This window comes from Mastomys coucha, unplaced genomic scaffold, assembly GCF_008632895.1.
Source record: "Mastomys coucha isolate ucsf_1 unplaced genomic scaffold, UCSF_Mcou_1 pScaffold23, whole genome shotgun sequence".
Classification (NCBI taxonomy): domain Eukaryota; kingdom Metazoa; phylum Chordata; class Mammalia; order Rodentia; family Muridae; genus Mastomys; species Mastomys coucha.
Genome location: NW_022196906.1, coordinates 98380135 through 98405272, shown reverse-complemented (window position 1 = coordinate 98405272; position 25138 = coordinate 98380135). Strand labels below are relative to the sequence as shown.

General features: G+C 40.1%; 1 protein-coding gene across 1 annotated transcript in view; it reads right to left on the bottom strand.

Moving 5' to 3' along the window:
* Nucleotides 1–25138, bottom strand: part of Cpne4 (copine 4) — a 466654-nt gene that overhangs the window by 328485 nt on the left and 113031 nt on the right. Inside the window, exon 2 of the mRNA XM_031344408.1 lies at nucleotides 10248–10428. Coding sequence (XP_031200268.1) covers nucleotides 10248–10427 — 180 coding nt within the window. The 5' untranslated portion in view covers nucleotide 10428. The remainder of the gene's footprint in view (nucleotides 1–10247; nucleotides 10429–25138) is intronic.

Here is a 25138-nt window from a genome sequence, read left to right as displayed (position 1 = left end):
TACCATTTACCATGTAAGGAATTAATTTCTAATATATTAGGGATTCCTAAACTTCGTGGCTAAACAAAATAACAACAGAAAACAAATAACCCAATTTTAAAAATAAACCATGTACATGAATTTAGAGGTCTTAGAAGCTGACATAAAAATGGTCAATGGGGACTGGTGAGATGGCTCAGTGGCTAAGAGCACTGACTGCTCTTCCAAAGGTCATGAGTTCAAATCCTAGCAACCACATGGTGGCTCACAACCACTTGTAATGAGATCTGACTCCCTCTTCTGGAGCGTATGAAGTCAGCTACAGTGTACTTATGTATAACAATAAATAAATTAAAAAAAAGAATTTAAAAAAATGGTCAATGGACACATGAAAACATATTCATATCAATAATCATGACAATGCAAATCAGCAGTACAGTGAGATACTGCATCACATCTGGAAGGGCAAATTCAGTTTTCAAAGAGCTACCAAGGTGATGACAAGGTTGGAAAGAGCTAGGGTCTTTGTGTGCCATTGTTACAGGTGAAAAAATGCAACAGCTACTGAATAAAAAAAAATGTATGGAGTTTAAGCCCTAAAAACAGAACTACCAGTTACCCAGGAAACACACTCTGGCTATCTTTCCCAAGCATCCCAAAGATCTCTACATTGTCGTGTTTATTCTAGCCTATTCATGATACAGGACAAGGAAACATATACATATCCTTTCCTAGATGAATGAGTATAAAGTGTAGCATCAACATACAATAAAATATCACTCAGCTCTAAAAGGGAAGGCATCTTTACCACTTGTGGCCCAGCTACCATAGACCTGGACAGCACGGAGCTAAAGGAAATGAGTCAGTAACAGAACTAACACTGCATGACTCCTCATACGTGAGAGCCTAGTGGAGTCAAAGGTATAGAAAATGACATTAGTGTGTTCATTACTAGGAGACACAGGGGGGATATGGTGCTCAGAGGTGAGCACTACTGCATGAGCCTGTGGTTAGCAATAAGTTATAGTGTTTATAAAAGCTTTGTTAAGAAAGTGAATCTCACATTAAGTGTCTTTACCATTATGAACAACAAACTAAACCAAAGGGCCATATAGAAGCATAAGGAGGTGATGAATATATTCATTACCTGGATCATCAGGATATTAGCATGCATGCATACACAAGTCTAAACTTTTCAAAGTATATACATTGACTATATAATAATTTCATATAATAATTAAACCTTAATAAAATTGGGCTTGAAAATAAAAATTAAGTACGATTTACATATTACATATCAAAACATATTTTAGAAAATATTCTGTCTTAGTTGAGATAATGGTTTCATGAGTGCATACATTTGTCAAAATGTACCCAGTAGAACATTGAAGAAGGATATATTTTATGTTTAAACTGTATCACTAAATTTGATTTTAAAAAATGAGGTCTCAAAACTATTCTGTTGGGATCTGTCATCATAGCTCTATTCAAAAATGGTCATGGTTTATGATTATTCTAAGAATGAAAGAGCTATGTCCCAGAGAGCTCATTTCTATATGCACCATCCAACAAGAGATTGGTAAAAATGTCCACAACCCACTTCTCTGGCAACACATGGACACATATACCCCCTTCTGTATTGTTAACAGGGATGCTTCAGCAAAAGAGGATTGAAGCCTACATTTGGACAGAGTAGAATAAGGAAGGAGAAAAGAAAATGGGAAAGCCAAGGCAGCTTAGAAAGGTGGAAGGCATGTGGGTGGGTAAGGAAAACAAGCCCTTCTTCCAGGAGTCTGGTTGGGGCCTCTCATCACGTAAGAACCAAGAATTCCAGCACAACTAACTGCTGGGAAAGTTGCCAAGAAACACAATATTCCTTTCAGATATAGCTAGTTTTTATGCAATAGCTATGAACTAGGCTTAAGGCTTGATATATATTTATCTTATCCCTCTCACACACAAAGTGATTAGTGTGGCTTACAGCAATGGTGTCCTACCTTCCCGAAACTCTGTTCTCTAGAGTTTGACTTTCTTTGCTGTGGTCCTGTCAGATGCCCATCAAAAACCACCTTGTAATCTTATTTATGCTTCCTGACTAGCCTTGGATGTTAATAACTTCAAAAGGCACTGAATATGGTACACATGGCTCCTATAAACAAAGTATGATGTGTCTTTGGGGTGCTCACACCCATTCACATAGGTATCTTACTCCTCTCCCAGCATTTCCTTTCCCTTAACCCTGTGTGTACCCTTTAATACGTCCCAACTGGGGATTACAGTGGCTCATCCTGAAATTCTTTTCTATGTTGAAGCTAGAAATTCTGGGTTTGCCTTAGTGGAAGTCTCTAGAAAAAAAAAAAAGGACTCCCCAAACTGTGTTCAGGGACAGTGTATAGATGTACCTCCAACCCTGCATCATTGGAAAGAGCAGCAGAATATGGGCTGATTTTGGGTATCACTCCATTGTGCCCGCTGGACCTTAAGAATAAAAACAAATCTAAATCGAGAACTATTTGAGCTCTATTCCTGAGGTCTGTCTGAGCCTCTAGTCCTCTGTCTCTTAAATGGAGTGAGTACTGATTGGCAACTACACATTTAGGGGCATGCATCATGGTGCCAAATACACTCTGTGGTTAATTTTAATGTCCATGATTCTTTTACACAGGACTAGGGTGAAAAGCAAATTAAAAATGTAAGTAGAGATTGAGAATGAAAGGGGTATGTTCATATAATATTATTAATAATAATAACCTTATATCAGAGTTCATTGATGGTATATTAAATGTAATAATCATAATTATTACTGTTACTCCTAGATAGTGCATCAAAGCCCAGGATTCACTGAAATGTATTCTCATAGGAAATTGATCCATGAGTGATTAGCCCTTGGTTGCCCAGCATGTCCTATGAACCCAATAGACAATAGACATATATTAAAATTAAGTGTCCTATGAACCCAATAATCATATATTAAAATTAAGCATAGCAGTGGGATTAACAGTGATTGAAGCAACATCTTCAAAGTCTGCAATGTAATTTGGGTTTCCCCATAATGACAAGTTCTCCTCATTCACGGAATCTGGGCCCAAGGCCACACAATCATCATCTTGGCTCAGCTCCATGGAAAACATCCAACACTGCCATGGAGAAGAGCCTATGTTCCAGCAAACAGAGGGAAAGCCTTCAGGTCACAAGTGTGTGCCTCTCAGTTCCCTGGGAAGCTTCCATTTATCACCCCTGTTAAGATGTCTAGTTCCAGGAGCTAATGAACCCATTCACACTCACAAGAGACAAGAAGGAATTATCCCCATACCTTATCAGAAGCTGAAAGTTCCATATTCTCATTAATTGTATAATTTCATCTTTATGTGGCCAAGAGAGGGTACACAAGAGATTTTAATAATGCATGGGTATGACCCCCAAATTAAGAAAATTATGTGTCTAAAGCTGGAAAGAACATCCAAGTCATAAGCTTTGCTGTCCTTCAGTAAAGTACATAGGCACTGTAAAAGACTTATTGAAAGTTTGTACACACACACGCACATGCACACACAAACAAACATGAGCACAGATTTCCGGAAGGGAAACAATACTGCTTCTGAATTTTTAATTCTTAGATAAATACCTCAAACACTGCTGATATGCACCAAGCAGCCATTATAGTACACTTCAGAACAATTGATTTCCTATATTTCAAAAACAACTTAGCACATTGTCATTAGCCATCAATACCATCAACAGCACAGAGCATAGGTCTATTTGAGGTTAAACAGTAAGCTTTTAGAATTCCCTTTAGGGGTCAGATGTTCTCTGCCCTTGCTAACAGGTCAATGAAAACAGTAAATGTGTGCCCATTATGTGGAAGGCTCAACTGAAAGTAGTTAGATCTCTTCTAGCAGTTATAGTCACCTGAGTTCCTTACCACAGTATCACAGGGCCCTTGCTTGGTCTGTGGAAATTCCATTTAAAGTAAACTGGAGTCTGGAGAGACGGGTTAGTGGTTAAGAGCTGGAGCCGCTCTTCCAGGGTACCCCGGCTCGACTCCCAGTACCCACATGATAGCTCACAAGTATATATAACTCCAGTTCTAGGGGATCCTATGCCCTTTTTTGGCCGTCTTGGGTACCATACATATATGTAGATCATAGATATACATGCTGGCAAAACACTCATACATCTAAATTAAGAAAAAACACACACAATAATCAGAAGCAGTAATAAAAAACAAATGTCAAATTTTAATTTCATCTCTCATGCCCCAGTTTAGGCTACTCCCCTCCTCAAAAGGAATGTTCATGGCCCACTCTAGCTTGTTACACTTACAATGAATTAAGAAAGTTAATGTGGTACTTGAAATAGGTTTGGCCCTTATAGTTTCATGTGATTCAATGCTTGGCCGTAGGGAGTAGCACTATTAGGAGGTGTGGCCTGATTCAAGTAGGTGTGGCCTTGTTAGAGGAAGTGTCACTGTGAGGCTGGGCTTTGAGGTCTGTTAGTGCTCAAGCATTGCCCAGCATAGAATCAGAGTTTCCTCCTGACTACCTTTGGATCAGGTGTAGAATTCTTGACTCCTCCCACACTCTGTCTGCTTGGATGCTGCCATGCTGCCTGACATGATGGCAATGGACTAAACCTCTGAAAAATGTAAGACAATCCCATTTAAATGTTGTCCTTTATAAGAAGTGCCTTGGTCATGGTGTCTCTTCACAGCAATAGAAATCCTAACTATTAGACACTTAAAACAGTCTTCTAACCTTGGGTAGAAGCCTTTCTCCCAATTCAGTGTTTCTGTACGTAGGAATCTCTCTTGCTACCTACGCCCTTCCATATTTCTCCCCACTGAATTGTACTTGCTGGCCTTCGATAAGTATAACATTCTTCACTTCCAGCATAGATATGAGGATGCAAAAGTCACTTTTGGAACTTGCATCAGAAAGTAGGTGGTGTCACTAAATAAATGCTCACCACTTGCTAACTGTAAATGATTCCCCAAGTGGGTGGTTGGAAAGGTCTATGTGTTGTCTACTTGCCTCTTTTGGTCTAAAATATATTCTGTGTTCTCTTTCTGCAAACTTTGCCAGCAGACTTCCAGCAAAGTTTGTCCAATAGAAAGAACTAGTGGGAGAAGGGAAAACAACAAAAGAGGAAAATTACCTGTCATCCCTATTTGATTTTAAGATAGCTTCTCCAGCCCTATGTGCTTCACTACTGTCTCTCAAGCTCCTGGTAGGTTGGTCCTTCACCCACCCCGATGCCCATGGATCCAGCTTCTTCGAGGTAATGCACCTGCTTGGTCTTTACTACCCAACTCTCCTTTTTGTTCCTCTTGACAGTGGTAGGCTGGCACACTTTTAGTAATGGACTGTCTGTTTTGTCAATGCAATGAATACACTTTGGCCCAAACAGTCTCTGAGTATTTAACAACCTGCTCTCAGGAAGCTTTATAAGTTTGTCTTAACACAATCACTTCTCATCTCAAAGTTACTTCTCAGCCTTTATTTAGTTTCAACTTCATCATCAATAGTCATGCAAATGAATTCTTTAAAGCGGCTGTATGGCATGGGGTCTGTTTTCCTGGTCATCTCAGTGGGAAGGGAGTTATACCTGGTAAACCTAGCCAACTACCTACAGCCAGAGAGGTTTGTAATAGAGCCTAGAGAAGAATGCACTACCATTTTCCGAAATGAATGTGATTTGTGATGTTATTTTACTTTCCTTATTCCCATAAATAAGTGTAGCTCTCATCCCTCATCAAAGAAGCTTCTCTTTGCAACATACAGAGACAACTACAAAAAACCACAACTTGTACAAAGAGTAAGCGGCTGAAGGGTAGCCAGCCCTAACTGATACTTCCACAACACAACCCATACACTTAGGACTCGGAGCAGCATGGAAGAGAGAGCAGAAAGACTGACAGAGCCAGAGACTCAAGTTGTCTCCTGATAGATAGTGACCCTTAGACATAACAGGTAAAATGTACTCATACAACCTCAACAATATGGTTGTCTGAACTATACCAGCATAATAGTACCAGTTGATGGGTCGCCATGGAGAAGGGAAATGCCACAATGTTCTGCCTCTAGATGTAGAGATTCAGGTGGTCAATGACTGCTAAAGGAGGGAGAGTCAGGTTCTGCCAGGGACAAGCTTGGTCATAGGTTATCCAATTCTGAGTGGCTAACTCTGGACACATGTACATGTGAGCAATGTTATATGGACTTAATAAGTTTTATATACATATATATATATATATATATATTATACACACATGCACACACATGTGAACACATGTACATGGACACACACATGCATGTGAAGCATGTGTGTGTATATATAACTGTAGTAAAGAAGAGGCTATGAATTGAGGAGGGTGGAGGAGACATTGGAGGAGCCGGAGTGATGTAAATGCAATGCCCATGTGTGAAGTTCTTGAAAAACAAAACAAAATAAAGCGTCCTATCCTGTATCCCACCAGTTCTATTTTGACATCATCTCTTCTAGGAACCCATCCAAGAATAATTGAAAAATTGTGTGCACCAAGATGTTCAGTCTGGTATTACTGAAATTAAGTCATTTTAAAAGGCAAGAAATCAGTCAGAAGCTTAAGTAAATCTATTTGATAGGATATTATGCAACTTGAAAATTACATTTTATCAAAATGGTAGAAATGTGGAAAAAGCGTATACTGCTAGGCAATAAAAGCAGAAAAGAACATTTTACACGCATAAGAATCATGTTAAAATAGAGTGTGGGAGATGGCTCAGAGGGTAAAGGCTCAGAGGAAAGCAGATAACCTGGCTTCTATAACTAGAACCCACAGGGTGTAAGGTGAGGAGGAACTTCTGCACGCTGTCTTCTGACCCTCACTTGTGTGCCGTGGCACGCATACACTCTCATCCTCAACACATGCCAAGTAAAGAAATATTAAAGATTAAATGAGAAAAAGAAATGTTTAAAATATGAATATCAGAATAGAGAAAACAAGGTGTTTTAGAAGGCAACTTACTCTGTGCTAATTTTCAGAAAGTGATTTGTCCCTATCGTATCATTCTGTTTAATTTTGTTTAGCTAAGATTTATTTTTTTAAAGAGCCACCAACAAAATCCAAAAGATGGTTGCTTAGAAGAAGAAAACTGTGCCATTACACATAAAACCTCAGCGATGAAGATTTCAGTTTACAATGTGAGACCTAATTTAGGATCCCAATCTTCCTGCCATTCATTCTCCAAGGCTGAGTCCCCTCTCTGGAGTGCCATCTATACATGAACAGCCACCAACACTTCCTTTCAGAGAAGTGGTTGCTATCATAGGCTTACGTGAGTAATACAGTGTCTCTTAAACCTTATGATATTTACCTATTCATAAACAGGTGATAGAGGAGGGAAGTCTGTAGGGCAGAGCCTAAGAGATTGCAAATGGGTTAGGTTGATTTGGGATTAACTAAAAGACACAGTGCCGGGCAGGTATTTCCTGCATGGATTAACTGATGGAGGAAGTCTCTCCCCCAGGGTCAGCAGCATCCCAGATGAGAAAGAGATTCCATGGCTAAGGGGGCTTTTGTTCAGCTGCCTTCCTTCGCTTCTAATGCAACTGTGTAAATCTCTGTTCTGTTGCTACGGCTATTATCTTCCGCTGACAGTGGAATTCAAAGTCATTGGCCCTCCAAGGGAGAACTGAAGATCAGTGACTCGCCAAGTCTTTCAGCATCAAACTGGACTGTGGAAATCTCTTTTTAATATATACCCATCTTATTGGCTTCTGTTCCTCATAAAACATGTTTTTGCTCATGTGCAAAATTTATATCGGCACACACAGAGACAGACCATCTAAGCAGAAGAAACGTTATTTGTGGGAGGGAAGAGGACCATAAGAATTGGGGAAAGGGACTAGAAGGGACCTTGTGGGGCGTGAATAAGGGCAAGGTATAATAGCACATTTTGTGGTGGTTTGAATAAGAATAACTCCCATAGGTTTATAGATTTGAATACTTGGTCATTAGACAGAACCTAGGACGTGTGGCCTTGCTGAAGAAAATATGTCACTGAGGGTGGGCATTGGGGTTTCAAATGCTCCAGCCAGGCCCAGTGTCATACTTTCTTCCTGCTGCCTCCAGCACCATGTCTGTCTGTGTGCTACCATGCCTAAACCTCTGAATACAAGCAAGTCTCTGTTAAATGCTTTATTTTATAAGAGTTGTCAGGGCCAGAGCATCTCTTCACAGCAATAGAACACTGACTAAGATAGTCATTCAGGAAACTGTTGCTAGAAAAATAGCTGTTAACTGGAAAAATAGTAAAAAAAAAAAAAAAAAAAAAAAAAAAAGCTTATAAAGAAGCAACAATAGCAATAAAAACCAATCTATAGAACTCAGTCTGCAGTATTTTCAAATAAACCACCAAAGACTGTGCTAGTACCTATGGTAAGCCTGAAACAGCAATAAAAACTTCAGTCGGTGGAGTTGCCTGGGCTTAAATAGTGCCTTCTGCTCTCATACAGGCAGAACAATATTGAACAAAGCCATGTTCTTCCTGTCCTTTTTTTCGCCCTCTTATTCAGAACCTGGAGTCACTAGAAGAGTTCACTCACAGTCTTTGATAAGTCACTGATAAAATGTAACTCACATTGTTTTAAGTTTCTTGTATGATGCACCTCTTTTATGGCAGTCATCTCTGCTCTTCCCCAAGTACCATCATGTCCATATGAGCATTTACCAGCATAGCTTCTAGCCAAGCTAGTCCAGGGGATATAAAGAACCTGCCTGCTTTTCTCTATGGATGTTTTTCACGGGGTCACAGATGTCCTGGAATCTAACAGGCAAACAAATAAAAAGATCCATTCCTTCCCCCAAATAGATGAAATAAAATACCAAGTCCTCTCTTGACAAACTGGAAATGGCCACTCTTTGAAGACTAACTCATAGCAATACCATTTTATTCATACCATTACCCAATGATCCATTGGGCTATAGAATTTTTAATAGCTTGTTTGCTTGCAATACCACTTAAAGCAGTATGAACATACAGGCTCATAGCTCATTCCTTCCCCTCACATCCACCATCCCAGTGACAGTATCTCTTCACTGTCAATCCCCTCAGGATTTATATACACACAGGCTTCTCTTTCATTAGTCCCTAACCAACTCAGATTAAAGTTATATATACATCCAGCACAGAATCCCAATGCCATTGGACTTAGACTGATTCCTCTAAACCAGTAGATCCCAACCATCCTGATGCTGCAACCATTTAACACAGTTCCTCAGTGTTGAGGAGAGCCCCAATCATAAAATTATTTTCATTGCTACTTTATAACTATTATTTTGCTACTGTTATGAATCATGATGTAAATAACTGACATGTAGGATATCTGATATATGACTCTTGCGAAAGTGTTATTCAACCCCCCCCACAGATTAAGAGCCACTGCTCCAGGTTTGACGATTGGGTTCTATTACTGTCAGTATGTCCCATGTTGCTCTATCAAACACCTGGTTCTGAGATCCATACCACTCCTTAAAACTTGTGATGTCCCTCACAGCTCTTCAATATGATCCAGGTCAGCTCCTTTTCTACCATTCTGTTAATAGCTTAATCAGAGGACTAACCCCTAGTCTTAGCTCATTCTAACATCCCTAGTCCCAGCCCAGCTCTGGGGTCCAGAGCTTGCCCTCAGACTACAGAGCAAGGTCCAGAAATTCTACAGAACTGGCTTGCTTGTTACAGTTCCCCTCTACTTCTACCTCAATCTAAAAAAACCTTAGACCCTATACTAACTCCATCTGAGTAATCAATTTTCTCTCAACTTCCCAAATGTGTTCCTTCAGAACAAGGAGCCTCCCTCCCATCATGCCCAGGGGCCTGGTTCTTAATAAATCTAACCCGAAGTCTGCCTTGGCTCTGTGGAGCTACTATTTGCAACATTCATCTTGTCAAGGTAGCCTAGCCTGGGTTCTGGATACAAGTTTGTTTCTGACCTGTTAACATTTTGTCAATGATTGGTTATAATACAAAATGTAGTATAGTTGTCTCTCAGTAATTATCCAAAACATGCTAAAAATTCTAGGCTCACAAATTGTCAAAATGTTGCATATCAAAACATCATGAGATAAACAAAAATGTGATTCTATTTAGTTTTCTGGAACTTTCTCTAGTTTTAGAGCAAACCTGCTAAAGACGAAATATTTTTGCACTGGTTTTTTGTTTTTTTTTTTTTTTACATTGAACAGAGCATCCAGCCAGGCTTCTGTCTGGCTCTGTGGGGAAGCCTACCTCAAACCACTGCCCGTGGGATTGCATCTTGAGGATAACACAAGGGTCCGGCTTGGACAGAGCATCTCTGTCGGAAATGCCTTTGCATGCCACACGCAACTCAACTTTGGTCAGGCAGGGGCTGTTAAAGATTCCCAGCGTGTTGGCAGCCGACTCATAAATGTTGCTCATCTTCTTCATTCTGTGTTAGAAAATAAAATGGAAAAAAATTGAAGTGCCAGTCACTGCAATATTTTTCAAAGGAGGAAGTGTCCCCATCCCTGTCCCCATTCAGGAAACTGTTCAGCACACAGATATGAATGTCTGAAGTCTTTATTATCTCATGTTCCAATTGACTAGCAATTTTAGTGAAGCAGGTAACAAACAATCCTCCACACCACTACAAACATAAAGCTTCCCAAACAGATGCTGGCACACTTGGCTAAGAACACCGTTTTCCAGTATCACTTGCAAGTAAAAATTTTCATCTGTGAAATAAAATTCATGAATTAGTGAAACAGACCACAAGAGACAATCTAGATTTATATTAACTATAAGCTTTATATGAATCTCTTTTCTATTGATCTGTTGGCTAATGAATTTTATCACGTCTCATTTCTTACTTTTAATTATGATTGCCATGTGTTGTGTTTGTCTGTGAATACAGGTGCATGTTCACCATACAGCATGCATAGAGGTCAGGAGACATCTCTGTAGCATTGGTTTTCTCCTTCTACCTGTGTAAGTTCCAGGAATAGAACCCAGATCACCAGGCTTACATACAACAAGCAATCTCATCCACAGAGCCATCTTACTGCCCCCTTGAGTTTTTATAATTTTCTAAAATCCAACTCTCTTCCTAAGTAATGGATCATAGAAGTCCATTGTCTTGTCCCTAAAGTAATCCAAGTTTCCCACTCCTAAACTCTGGCTCATTTTTCCAAGATGCCCTTTGCAAACCAGCACCTCAGGGAATCCCAGCATGGGTTTCTCTACCTCAAGTGTCTAAGTTATTCTTTCCTTCCTTCCTATACTCTAGACTCCCAGTTACTGTATCAGGACTCAAAATTAAAAGAGGAACATGGGGGAGACAAAAACAAAAACCAAAAAAAAAAGAACAAACAAACAGCTCTCAAAGCCTGATTCTGAACTCCTGAAACATCAGACATGGGTCTGAACACTACAACCTAGCCCAACTTGATGTCATGCAGTGCTCAGGCAAGAGGTACCCACACTCTCCTCCTCTGAACAGAGCAGGCCTATGAAGGTTCTGGGAGACTCTCAGGAACAAAACATTTGACAGCATGCCCTAAGCTTCTAGTTGCAGCCAGAAAACCAGCAACAGCTTTCTGATCTTCATGTGGAGTTGAAGTCTTACAGTGAAATGTCTCCAATAATATTGGACAGTTCCTCCCTGTCTCCTTCTCTTTCACTGTAAGTTTTTCATTTCTCCCTGTTGCTATTGCCATACTCGTTCCAATGAGCACATGGCACCATCTCTTTCACAGGGTGCTGACTGTACCTCAGCCTTACACACACATGTGCATGCACATATGCACAAGCACCACATAGGTAGACATGAGCATATAAATACACTGCAGTAAAGTCGTAGTGAGATGCAGACATATGCACATATTCTTACTTACTATCTGTGGTTACTTGTACTTCAGTGGCTGCACTCAGTAGCCGAAATAGAGATGGCAGGGCCAACAAAGCCTGACATGTTTACTATGAAGTCAGCAAATATGTGCCAACCCCATCGCTAAAATGTCAGGTTAAGGTGCATTTGTGATTGAGGGGAATTTCCATCCTATTTATCTTTTTCAAGCGTGTTGGAAAATTAGTCCATGAGTGCATGCAACTCTGTCTTCTACCAGCTGAATATTAATAAAGACTTTGGGACAGTTGGGGTTTTTTATTTTTTTCATATTAAAAAAAGTCGAGTTTTCCAAGAGGATTGGCTGCTTGCCCGTGTCACATAACTATTCTAATAGCAAGGCTGGAGCTTCAGTGCCAGTCTTCTCTCTTGCAGCCCACAACAAGCAAAACCTTTGGTATAGAGACAACCAATTCTACCAAGGCACAATGAGCACAACAAACATCCTGGACTTGTGTTGGCCCTACAGTCATACTTCCTTTCTAGTTCAAAATAACTGCTATTCAAATATAGAAAACAGGCAGGCTGTAAATCCACAGATTACTAAATTATGGTCCCTGTATTTGTACAAATTATGAGCAACATGAGAGCCAAGGCACACCTGAGTGAAGATGATGGCAAAGCAAATGTGGAAGAGACCCATCTCAGATGAAGGTGTCTTGTATAGAGACAGGTTGCCGAGTAGTCAATGGGCATTACCAGGTTTAGTAGGTTAGAGTCATCCTGAACTCCCGATTCTCCCAGTCATGGGTTCCTTCCAATCCACCATTGTTCTTTTGATGTTCTTGTCCACCCCTCTCACTAGGAACCACCCCTACCGTCCCTTCACAGTATCACATCTGTCTTTTTCCAGATGTGCAGCCTCCATAAAGAAGCTTCTCCTAGAGAACACAGCATCCTCTCTAAAGCCAGTCTTCTATTTAAGATTTATTTATGTTTACTTTTTGGGTATGAGTCTTTTACCTGCACGTATGTAAGTTTACTCTGTGTGGACCCCAGTGCCCATGGAGACCAAAAGAAGCTCTTTCTGAGCTGCCATGTGGTGGCTAGGAACCAAACTTAGGTCCTCTGGAAGAACAGTAAGTGTTCTTATCCCCCAGGCCATCCTTCTAACTCTTCTTAGTGTTAATGGTGATGAATAGTGCAAGAGACTCTATCAAAGAGAGAAGCAGTTCTAGGTTTGACTGCTTAAATCCTAGCTCCTCCACTCACTGTGAAACATGCAACAGGACCCCCAACCTGCCCATTAGTAGCATTCACATGGAAAAGATTCTGTAATGAATATATGAAAGAATGTATGTTAATACATTTAATAGTTTGTACAATGTTAGGCCCATGATAAATACTCTCAAAGTTTCAGCCATTATTCTCATTGTCTGACGTCTTGCAAGAGAAAAAAAAAATCATTCTCCTACTTGGAATCTCTAATATGGCTCTCCATGGCTTTAAAAACAAAGCACAATTCACTCATGTAAAGTCCTTCTGCCTTTGGAGTTGTGGTGGTTTAACTGGGGCTGGCTTACAGGCTCAGAGTTTCAGTCATGCTATTATCATGGCATGATCATATCATATTAGCATCACAGACATAGCGCTGGAGGCTCTGAGAGTTCTCCATCTTCATCCAAAGGAAGCCAGGATCAGACTCTTCTCCAGCAGCTAAAAGGAGGGTCTCAAAGCCCACTCCCACAGTGACACACTGTGTCAAGGCCACACCTCCTCCAACAAGGCCACACCTCCTAATAGTGCCACTCTCTGGGCCAAGTGTATACAAACCACCAGAGGAGCCCATGTTATCTAGGCATACCTTCCTCTAAAAGCTCACAGCCACTTCTCAAGTCAGCAGTACACCAGGGAAGCCACGTGCCTGAGTTACTACTTCTTATAGATTCACAGAGCAAGGAGAAAATGGTGCTGCCTACTCTGATAAATTTGTTTAGCTGTAGTCTCAGCTTTCAGGTCAGGTTGTTTACCCTCCTGGCTGTGGTCTTTCTATAGCAGCAGCTGGCTCATAGGAACCATATATTCCATAAAATTCATCTCTTAGTCTATACAACAGGTGGTCACATGTCCTGTGTGTGTGCATGAGAGGTTTGCTGGGACCTGCACAAGTTCTACAGCACAGGCAACTCCACAAACTCATCTTCCCTCACATTTTCATTTACAGATTACTACAATGCTTCCCCCCGACACACACATGTACCTCATTGCCCCATTGGGTTACAAGTGTTAACAAATAGTTTTAACCACCTACTTCCATAAATGCAAAGAAAACCTGACTGAATGTAATATAGTCATAAAGAAACCACATGGGGTGGGTGGGTGATCAGAGATGCCACATCTGCTCTTGATTTAAGGTTCCCATCAGCCAACTTAACCAGATTTTAAATGGTAGCAATCTAGTCATATGTGCCAAAAATTGTCCAAAAAGAACTGAAAATTATCAGGTTTTCCCACAATTATTTATAGTGATTGTGTAGCAGTTTTCTATAAGATTGATACATTCCATCCTTTAGGAAAGCTCATTCAGATAAGAAAGAAGCAACTCAAAATAGCTTCAGGAAGTCCCTGGAACTGATGAGATTCACTAGGCTCCTCCTTCCCAAGGCTGTACAAATAGAAAATACTGCTATAGCCAGGCAGTGATGGCACATGCCTTTAATCCCAGCACTTGGGAGGCAGAGGCAGGGAGATTTCTGAGTTCGAGGACAGTCTGGTCGACACAGTGAATTCCAGGACATCCAGGTTTACACAGAGAAACCCTGTCTCAAAAAAACAAAAAAAAACCAAAAAACCAAAAAAAAGAAAGAAAGAAAGAAAGAAAGAGAAAATACTGTTACAAGTCACTCTCAGACAAGACAATTTGCAAAGATTCTCAGACAAGCCTAGCCTCTTAAAAAATGGAGAGATCAAGTGAGTAGCCTGGAAGAAGTAGAGACCAGCCAAAACTACCTAGAAGAAACAAAGACCAGTTGAGCTGCCTAGAAGAGGTTCAGACCAAATGAGCCACCTGGATGGAAATGACATGCTGTAACCCACTGACCTGCCTGCAGGCTGTGCAGTGTATTTTAGCTTTGGTAAGCTAACACCCATGCTGGGATGGTGCTTGATGATGCAGCTGTCTTTAAGTCATTTATTTTCCCTGTAAGTAACTCCAATAAAACTCATTGGTCTACCCACTTGGGCTTTGGTCTATATCGGTCCACCTATCTGGGATGAGATGTGTCCATTGTGTTTCCCTAATAAAAGTCTATCACTCAGCATGGTATAGCTTAAATTAAGGGTATGCCATGTACTGAAATATTATATAATAACAGTAAATCAATTTATTAATTAATTAAATTTATCAATTATTTTATTTTACCAGAGTCTCATGCAGTCCAATCTGGTCTCAAACTCTCTATATAGCCATGAATGGCCTTGACTCCTTATCCTTTTGCCTCAGCCTAAAAGGTAGACTTGCCAGCATGCCCCATAATGTTTGGCTTATACAGTGATTAGTATCAAACCCAGGGCTTTATGGAGGCTGAAAAAACACTTTATTAATTGAGCTAAAACACTAGGCCCAACAACAGTGAAATTAATCAATTTATAAATGAATAAGCAACCTTTTATACATGATCAAAAAATTTTTTTATTAATATGTAACCCAGAGTTTCATGGATCACACTTTTGTGATCCTTTAAGTGACATAAAAGCAACACAGAAGGTCTAGATAAAGGGAGGCTGAGTGAGCGAGGGATAGCAGAATCAATGCCCTGAAGATCACTCTGGCACCAGTATGATGACTGTATTAACAGAGAAGGACCATCGGGCTAGTCATTGTCCATTGTTCTGTTGTCTCCTGATTTCTCCTGTTTCTGCTCAGGGTCCTAAAAGGATGAAACTTGTTGATTGCTATGCTGGTTGTTGGCAAGCGTTCTACAGTGTTTGACTAAAGAGAAGCAGAATTAAAAGGAACAAAGAATGCACAGCATATTTCTTTCCAGCTCCTGCCTGGGTCTAAACTAAGGAGCACATCTCCTATCAGGCAACAGTTCTCACTGTTGTTTCTCTCCTTGCTCTCTTAAACTCATGGGTTAACAATAGTTTCTCACCAGTCTTAAGGTGGGCTTCATAGAACACAGTAGGAAAGAGGAGTGCCTGTCTACTTGTTAAATTGAGCAGAGAAGAGATAGATTGAGCATTCTCCAGGATAAGGGCAGCTGTGAGCCACTGGAAGCAACACTGACTACTACCGGGGATGTGTATAGTAACTGGATAAAGGGATCCAAGCAGAGTATCCACAGAGCCTTTTTCACCATACAGAAAGAATGTCTTTTGGTTCCCTTGACTCTGGACATTGTAAATGTTTTCTACCATAAAAGCTCTTAAATCCAAAGAGATGGTTCCATTTCCTCCTGAGAAGAGACCAACATTAGAACAGTAGACCTAGAAAGAAAACCAGGTGTGATATTGACACAGAGATGTTGCGGTATCTTTGAGAACTACAGAATCTTTCTTGGAAAGCTGGGGTACCAGAAACTTGAAGGCCACCCAAACCACCCAAGCTCTCAAGTTCTTGTGTTGCAAATACAAAACACGAAATCCATGGACCACAGAGGAAGGCAAAGAACCAAAAGCAGCCTTCAGCTGGCAGCTAATAGGAGACCGAGTCCCTTAGGCTCAAGGATATGAGTTTTGCCAACAAGAATGTGAGCATAGAAGTGTATCATTCCCAGATTAAACTTCAGATGAGACAGTATGCCTGGCTGTTACCCAAGTTATAGTCTCACGAAAGCCTGAAATAATGAATATAGCTGACTCATGACCATAGGCTACTAGAAGACATGTCTGTCCCATATCCTGAATCAAACCTTCTTCCCTCCAGCTCTCTCTGGGACAGAGATAAAAAGTGTTCTGTGCTGTAGCTTGACAGCTGTCAATTTATGATATCTGGCTCCACCATGTTCCCTGTTTGTTATACATGCTATACTGAACAAAATCACATGGTGTGAGATTTCACACTGCCTGAAAGGTTATTCATGGTCCCTTTGCTTCAGTCTAGGGATTGGTCTAAGACTTCCCAGACAGACTTCTTGGGGCTACCCTGTCCTCTCCAGTCATCCCACATAGGGTGGCTATCTCCCTCTCTCCCTCTCCCTGACTGATTCTCACTGTTAATGAGGCTCTGCATCAGTCACAGACTTGAAGCCTTCCAATGCGAATAAACCTCACTGAAGAGAATTGTGTCAGCTTCCTTTATAGACTGACTAGGACTGTTATTTTATGTCTAGTAATAATTATGCTCCACTTCTGGTAATATTATTATACAGTAACAGATAACTAATATGAAAGATGAGTGAAGCCCTCTAGGATGTTTATGCGTGTGTGTATGCATGTATACAAGGTATGTACATGCACGGTTTTGGAGTGAAGAACTATTTTTCCAGCATCCTTGATAATTTTCAACCCTACCTTCTTCCTGGGATGTTGGGTACAAGAGAGCCATAATTTTTACAATTCTTCTCAGGGTCTTTGGTTTATGTCTCTGCCCATGCTCAAATGAAAGCCTCAACCAGATATCATGGGCTATGTGAATCCATCAGTACCCAAGCCTGCTCAGAGCAAGCAGCAACCCTGACCTTGACTCTGGTGATGGGACAGAGGCCAGGAAGTCAGATTGTTTGGCCTTGGCCCAGCTGAAGCTCACTGTTGAAAGGTGATCACAAACTGTAACTCTGTCAATGAGTGATCAGCTTCCCCCATGGCCCTGGATAAGTGGAATAAACAAGCAATTTCACACTCTGTTAGAGACCAGGATTAATATGGCCAGATTATCAATACATTTTCCATGGCCTATTTAAATACTCTTTGTTGCCTTTCATACAACACCCTGGTTATGTCTGCTCAGAATAATTTTGATGGAAGCTGACTTTTGGCCAATTTTAGAAGTAAATTATAATTGTCCTTTCACTCCGATAATTTAAGGTATAAAAACCACCACTTCAGCATATCCACACTCTCTTAGAGGACAGACTGATCCAGAAACTTAATTAGTTTCTGAATGAGTTGCAAACAACACCAAGACAATAGAGAGCTCAAGAGGCAAGGAAATCAGCTGGAGCTCACAGGGGAACCAACTGAGCAGAGTTTGTCCCAAGACCATTAGCAGTAAGTGCTTAATCACTGCTCTGCTTGCCATAGCATTATTCAGTCTTTTAAATATCTCAGCAAACTCAAGGAAGGCAGGAATGCTGGATGTCTTCACCATGCAACCCTTCGATCTTAATTCCAGAGCTGTATGAAGTACCTTCTAAGATTCTGGCTCTGTGCTGGGTGGTGCTGGATGCCATGAACCTGTTACAGTCTGCTATGATCCCAGAGATGAGACAAGTCACTAACACATCTGTTCTCAACTATAAGCAGTAAGAACTTGGTAGGACCCTGTAGGAGGCAGCTGTATGAATAAGATGAGGAATCCTCTGTCTGGAGGGGGGAAGGGACAGGGGTTTGTTTTAGTCTTTTTGTTTGTTTGTTTGTTTTGTTTTTTGGAGGGGAATCTGGGAAAGGGGATATTGTAAATAAAGAAAACACCTAATTTAAAAAAAAAGTTTCCATTCTGAAAAGTGATTCTTAGACCTGATCACCAGTGCTAAAGGAGCTTGCCTCCATGACTGATGATTTCAATTTGATTTTCAGCCCCACATGATAGAAAGAGAAAACCAAATTTCAAATCCCACAGTCCCTCCCACCCACCCACAAGCATATGTCAACATGCAAGTGTATACACACACACACACATACACACACACACACATACCCACATACACACACACATATATATATATTATAACACTTGTAATTCTAGTAATAGTACTGGGGTACTGTACTCAAAAGGATACTTAAGAGTCTGATAGCCAGCTAGTTGACTTATCATCAAGCTCCAGGTTCATTGAGAGACCTTGTCTCAAAACTAGGGTAGAGAGTGACTGAGGAAGGCACTTGTCAACCTCTGCACTCCATACACGTGCACATGCACACAAATACGCTTTGGTTTCTGTCCAACACCGCCAGCAGGAACACCACCATCATCATCTCCAGTTTTCTGTCTCCCATCTCCCCTCTCTCCTCTCCCCTCTCCACTCTCTCCAAACCATGCATCTATTCAACAAAGCAAAGTGAACTGCTTCAGAGGTTGTTTCTCTTCTTATGCAACATTCACACAAGCAATATCCACTGGCACAAGTGTGGACATGGCCCTCCCATTAGAGGATGAATGCTTGAACCCCTGTTCCATAGTTCACTAGCTGTGTGACCTTGAGCAATTTACTTGAAGCTCAGCCTCTGATTTACCATCTTTTAGATGAAGGTAGTAACAATTCCACTTTGTAGTCTTCAGAATTTAATGAATGAATTCATGCAGAGTTCTCAGCAGAGTACCTGGGCCACAGGGATTATTTTACTATCTAATAGGATTACTGTTGATTTTAATCATACCACTAAGCCAGGGTAACATTTATCAAGCCCTTACATATTTGCTGAGCATTGAGCAGTTACATCATCAGACCATCAGGATAAGGCTGTGATGGTGTCTGTATAGGAGGTCCATTTCTCAGGGAAGAAAATGCATTTTAGAACAGAATCAACCCTACACACAGCTACCTGGCCACAAAGCAATAAGGTCATGCAGACATAAGCCCAGCAATGGTTCAAGGCTAGAGTCTGTACCTTTACCCACTCTGTTCATGGCCACTCAGGGCAGGGTGGGGGGATTAGCTGTTTAGGAAGCTTCAAAGAAGAAGTGGGAATTAAAACCACATATATCCCCCAATTCTCTTGATTCGCTTTGTCTCCTTGAATGTCCTATGTCATCTATCCTCCTCTTCCCTCTGACTCTTCTCTAAACCTCCTGCACCCTTCTATCTCTTGGGGCCACTGAGCTAATCTGTCTGGGGTAAACTCAAGACAGGGGAATGTTGGTTCCATGCAAGAGGGAAGCAAAGTTGTTCAGCTGGCCATTCCCACTGATGGACAGCATGTAACAAGAAAAAGCAAGAGATAAATGTCAACTAGATTTTACTCTCTCCAAGCTTTCTCTGGGGCTCAAAAAGGACACAGGAAAAAGAAGAAATACCAGAAATAATGAATATCTACTCTTGCCCAAATGACCACCACAATGTAGACAACTTTTTAAAGTAAAATTTCTCCTTTTGGTATTTTCTAGCTGTCTGGTATGTGTATTTATATATGTGTACTTCCTCTTCTCTTTGTCTCTCTCTCTCCCTCTCTCTCTCTCTCTCACATACACACACATACATATATATAATGTGCATATAAACATATATATTATTGTATATATTTACATATACCATTATTACTCTTTTCTTCTAGTAGTCAAACTCCTTTATCAACTTTTTTTCTTTCTCCTCTATTTGTGTGTGCACAGCATGTTGTTATGTGTAATGTACGTGTATGAGCACTCACATGAATGCATGAGTGTGTGCCTGTGTGCATGCATGTGGAGGCCTGAGAAAGTGATCAATTGCCTTACCTTATTGTTCTCTATGTGAATACCTTAAGACAGGGTCTCCCCCTAAACCAGAAGATTGCTTGGTTAGCTATACTTGCTGCCCAGTGAACTGCTGGGATTTGCTTGTCTCTGGCCCCAATGCTGAGGGCTGGGGATTTGAACTCAGGCCCTCTGATCCTAGATCTTGGAAAGAAAGTGCTCTTACCCACAAAGCCACATCCCCAGCTCCATCTCTCACTCTCTTTCAATTAGTTTTTAATGGAATAATTTTTTCCTTTATTTTAACTTGAAATAAAGAATGTTTTTATTCACTTTACATCCAGATCTCTGTTTCCCCTCCCAGTCCCTCATTCCGCAATCCCTCCCCCATCACTAAGTACTTAGTGAGTTTAATACACTATTCTCAAAACAGGTATTTTATCCAGACCAAAATAAATCAACAAAAAAATTTAAAGTTAAATTACTATGTACATTAAATGGGCTTACTAGAAATATACCCAATATTCAAATCAGCCACTGCAAAATATGCACACTTACTAGTAATTCATGGAATGCCCCCTAAAAAATAAAGAATTTTAGTCCACAAAGCCAGTCTTAGCAAACCAGAAAAAAATTTAAATAATTTATTTGGTTTCTACCATAACATGGTGGAATAAAACTTGAAATCAGTATTAGCAAGAGAAACTTTAGAAACACATGGAGATAAGGTAAGATACTTTAAGTGATCAGGGTGATTATCAAATAAATGGAGGAAATTTTTAAATTCTTGGGAAAGTAACACATTAAAGATCTGTAGGATGTAGCAAAGGAAGTTCTAAAGCAGAAGTTTATACCTGTGTGCCATCCTTTAAAATAATCAGACACCTTGGGCTGGGAGATAGCTCAGTGGTTAAGGGCACTTGCTGCTCTTACAGAGGTCTCAGGTTGGTTCAATTCCCAGCACCCAGATGCCAACTCACAATCATCTATAACTCCAGCTCCAGAAGACCCAATGACCTCTTGTGGCTTCTATAGACCATATATGCACATGTGCACAGACATACATGCAGGAAAAACAGGAAGAAAAAGCTCACATACATTAAATATAAATAAATAAATCTTTTAAAACATTTAAAAATCAGAGACTGGAAAAACAATATATGATACTTGGGGTATTATAAACATGATAATTCAAATACAAAATTATGAAAGAAAAGAAACAATAAGTATCCACTCTGAAGTCGATGGAATAGCAAGACTGAAAAACAGAGCTGACAAGAGGAAAGAGAAGACCCAGAGTCACAGAGGGTTAGGGAACAAGGGATGTGACAACTGATACTCCAAAATCCAGAGGATAATCAGGAATTATTTTGAAAGTGTGTACCCTACAACAAACAAATAAATTTCTAGACATACTCGACTTATCAAAATAAAGAGATAGATATGTAGGAATTAAAAAGTCTTCCTAAAAGAAGGTTTTTTAAAAAAAGAGTTGACTGGAAATCTAGGGAATTAGAAATTCACATTTGTTTTGAAATAATGGAATAGAATTCAACCCTGAACGGATTTAACCAAAGAGAATTCTGCGGACTGAAAACAACAACATTGATACAGTAGAAAATTCATGCATTAATATGGAAAGTAAAACATGTAAATATAGCATGCAAAGACCTCTGACCAGTTCATTGCAGAATGTTATCAGATGCCTAGACAAACTCATGTTGGTCTTCCTAAAACATGTCTACTAAATGCAAAAGTCAGGGGATACTTCTGTGCTTGGTCGACAAACAATATTACTCTGAAGCCAAGACTAGATATGGACATTCCACAAAGAAACACAGATACACCATCACCAAATTAGCTTCACTCGGGGAGTATTAGGTGTGGTTCAAAAATATACAAATCAAGAACATGATATACCATGTAAAGAGAATCAAGAACAAAAAATATGCAATTATTTAATAGCTTAAGAAAACAGCTTTGGACACAAATCAGCAAGACTTCCTGATAAAACTCCTGAGGAAGCTAGTTATGAAAGAATCATACCCAATGTGGTAAAACTTATAGATGCCAGACTCACTGGGAGAAATATTAACATTCCCCATAAATCAGAAAAGATGAGTGTTCACTTTGTTCACATTTATTCTTTATAGTACTTGAAGTTTTAGCCAGGGCAATAGGGCATGAAAAAGAAACAAAGGAAATACAGACAAAGATGGACGAAGGCAAATTATTTCTATTTGCACATGATATGATGCCATAGTTAAAATCACCAAACACTTCATGAGAATTTTAGATTTGATAAATATTTTCAGCAGAGTAGCAGGATACAAAGTCAACACACACAAAAAAAGTAGCCTTTCTATTACCACTAATGAACCTGCTGTAAAGGAAATCAGGGACTAAACCGCATCCATCGTCAAGGATAACCAAGATCATGAAGTATCTACATGATAAAAATATAAAGCAATAAGGAAAGAAACTACAGGCTCCTCTAGTTGTGTCCTAGGCTCACAGATTCCAGAGTTAGTATTGCTGAAATGACCATATTGCCGAAGTGATATACAGTTTCAGTCTAACCCCTAACCAAAAGCATTCCTCACAAAACAAAACAAAATGCTCCTAAATTTATATGGAAACCTGAAAGATCCCAAATAGTTTAATAGAGCAACTACATTGAAACGGTCATTTTAAAAAAGGGAGAAGTAGTAGTGAACCAAGGAATAAACCCAAGAAACTACAAACATTTAGTTCTTGACAGAAATGTCAAACATATCTGTAAGAGAAAGCAGAGCCTCTTTCGACAAATGCTGCTGAGAACAGCAAATATCAGTACCCAGAAGACTGCAACGAGACCCTTTGACACGGGTGCTATCAAACTTATTTCACAGATGTGAAATGAGGCTCAAGACAGGTGACTCCCTTCCATTCTATCAACGTAGCTGGCACCTCCCAAGCCAAGAGTTAAATTCATGCCTAGATCCTAAAACTCATATTTTGTTTTGTTTTATTATCTTATATGAAACTAATAGTCATTTTTATTAACAATTTCTACATTATAAAGGCAGCCTCCGGTACTGTTGGCATATTAATGAATTCTTTTTTTAAAGATTTATTTATTTATTTTACGTGTATGAGTACACACTGTAGCTGTACAGATAGTTGTGAGCCTTCGTCTGGTTGTTAGGAATTGACTTTTAGGGCCTCTGCTTGCTGGGTCAACCCCATTCGCTCCAGTAGACTCTGCTCACTCAGTCCCTGCTAGCTCCAGCCCAAAGATTTATTTATTATTATAAATAAGTACACTGTAGCTGTCTGTCTTCAGATGCACCAGAAGAGGGTGTCAGATCTCATTACAGGTGGTTGTGAGAGCCACCATGTGGTTGCTGGGATTCGAACTCAGGACCTTTGGAAGAGCAGTCAGTGCTCTTACCTGCTGAGCCATCTCACCAGCCCATATTAACAAATTCTTAAGGTGTGGCATGTGCACTCCTGACATGGGGCTTCAGCTATCCTTAAGATGTATTATGGGGGCTGGAGAGATGACTCAGAGCTTAAGAGCATACACTGGCTGCTCTTGAAGAAGACCTGGGTTTGATACCCAGCAAGTACGTGGCAGCCAATCAATGTCTATACCTCCCATTCCAGAGGATCCAATGCCCTCTTCCAGCCTCCGCTGGCACTGTATGTTCACAGTACACAGATACACATATATGCAAAACACCAATGTGAATAAAAATAAATTTAAATGTTTTAATTCATTTTTCTTCTATCCATTTAGCCCCAAGGAACCACAAGTCAACACGTAGCTCCACTTGGAGTGCAGCTCCAACAAACTGAGGGGTCTGAGGATCTTGTGTTCCTGCTGTGTTTATCCCAAACACTAAGCACGCGAGAAATTACAGGTGGAGAAGCTGCAAGACCCAAGAAACAGGGAAGTACAAGCCAAGCCTCGTGAGTCACACAAGAACGTGGCTTTAATAAATAACACGGCAGCATGGGTACACAAGTTGACAACATGAAAATTGTTATGGGCATTCAAAATTGACAGTATGCATATATGATGTTCTTCTGGAACATACTATACCTACATGATCCTTATAGAGAAAATTAAGTTTTTAGCTGTTTCCTGAACTTCCTAGTGGGAAGCAACAGAGACCAAAGAGAAATGCATATTTCATTTCCTGAAAAACAGCATTCTTGGGGAAATGTGCAGAAGGAATCTGATGTGTTGATGCTCTCAGGAAACTCTGGGCTCATAATTTTGGTTCTAGCAGTGAGTCATACAGATGAGACTTTTCTAGAAAGCAATTATGTCCACTGCATCACATTCATATTAATTTTGTAGCACTTAAATGTCAGCCATTCTTAGGAGAACAAACTGCATCTATAAATTTAACCAGATAATTATAAAGGCTGGCAGAAACTTTTAAAAGTAAAATTTCAACTAAACACCGAGGGAAATAACATGAATGAATGTCTCCTCCCTGCAGCAGCCCCTCCTTTCGTATTATGTCAAAAGCAAGCCTGGTTCCGGAATTGAGACAGGGAAAGCAAATTCCAGTGATGTTTCATTATTGTGGTTTTAAAATCATTTCCTCTCGTTTCTCAGGCAACTAAATTTACCCAGTAGGAAGATCAAACCGCAGCCTTCTTTTGTTCCATTCCTTTCCCTTTTTAATATAATCATACACTGGGTCTTTCTACAAATGTCATGTTAACAGGAAGCTGGGGGCTCAAAAAAAAAAATGGATTTGAGGCTTCTAG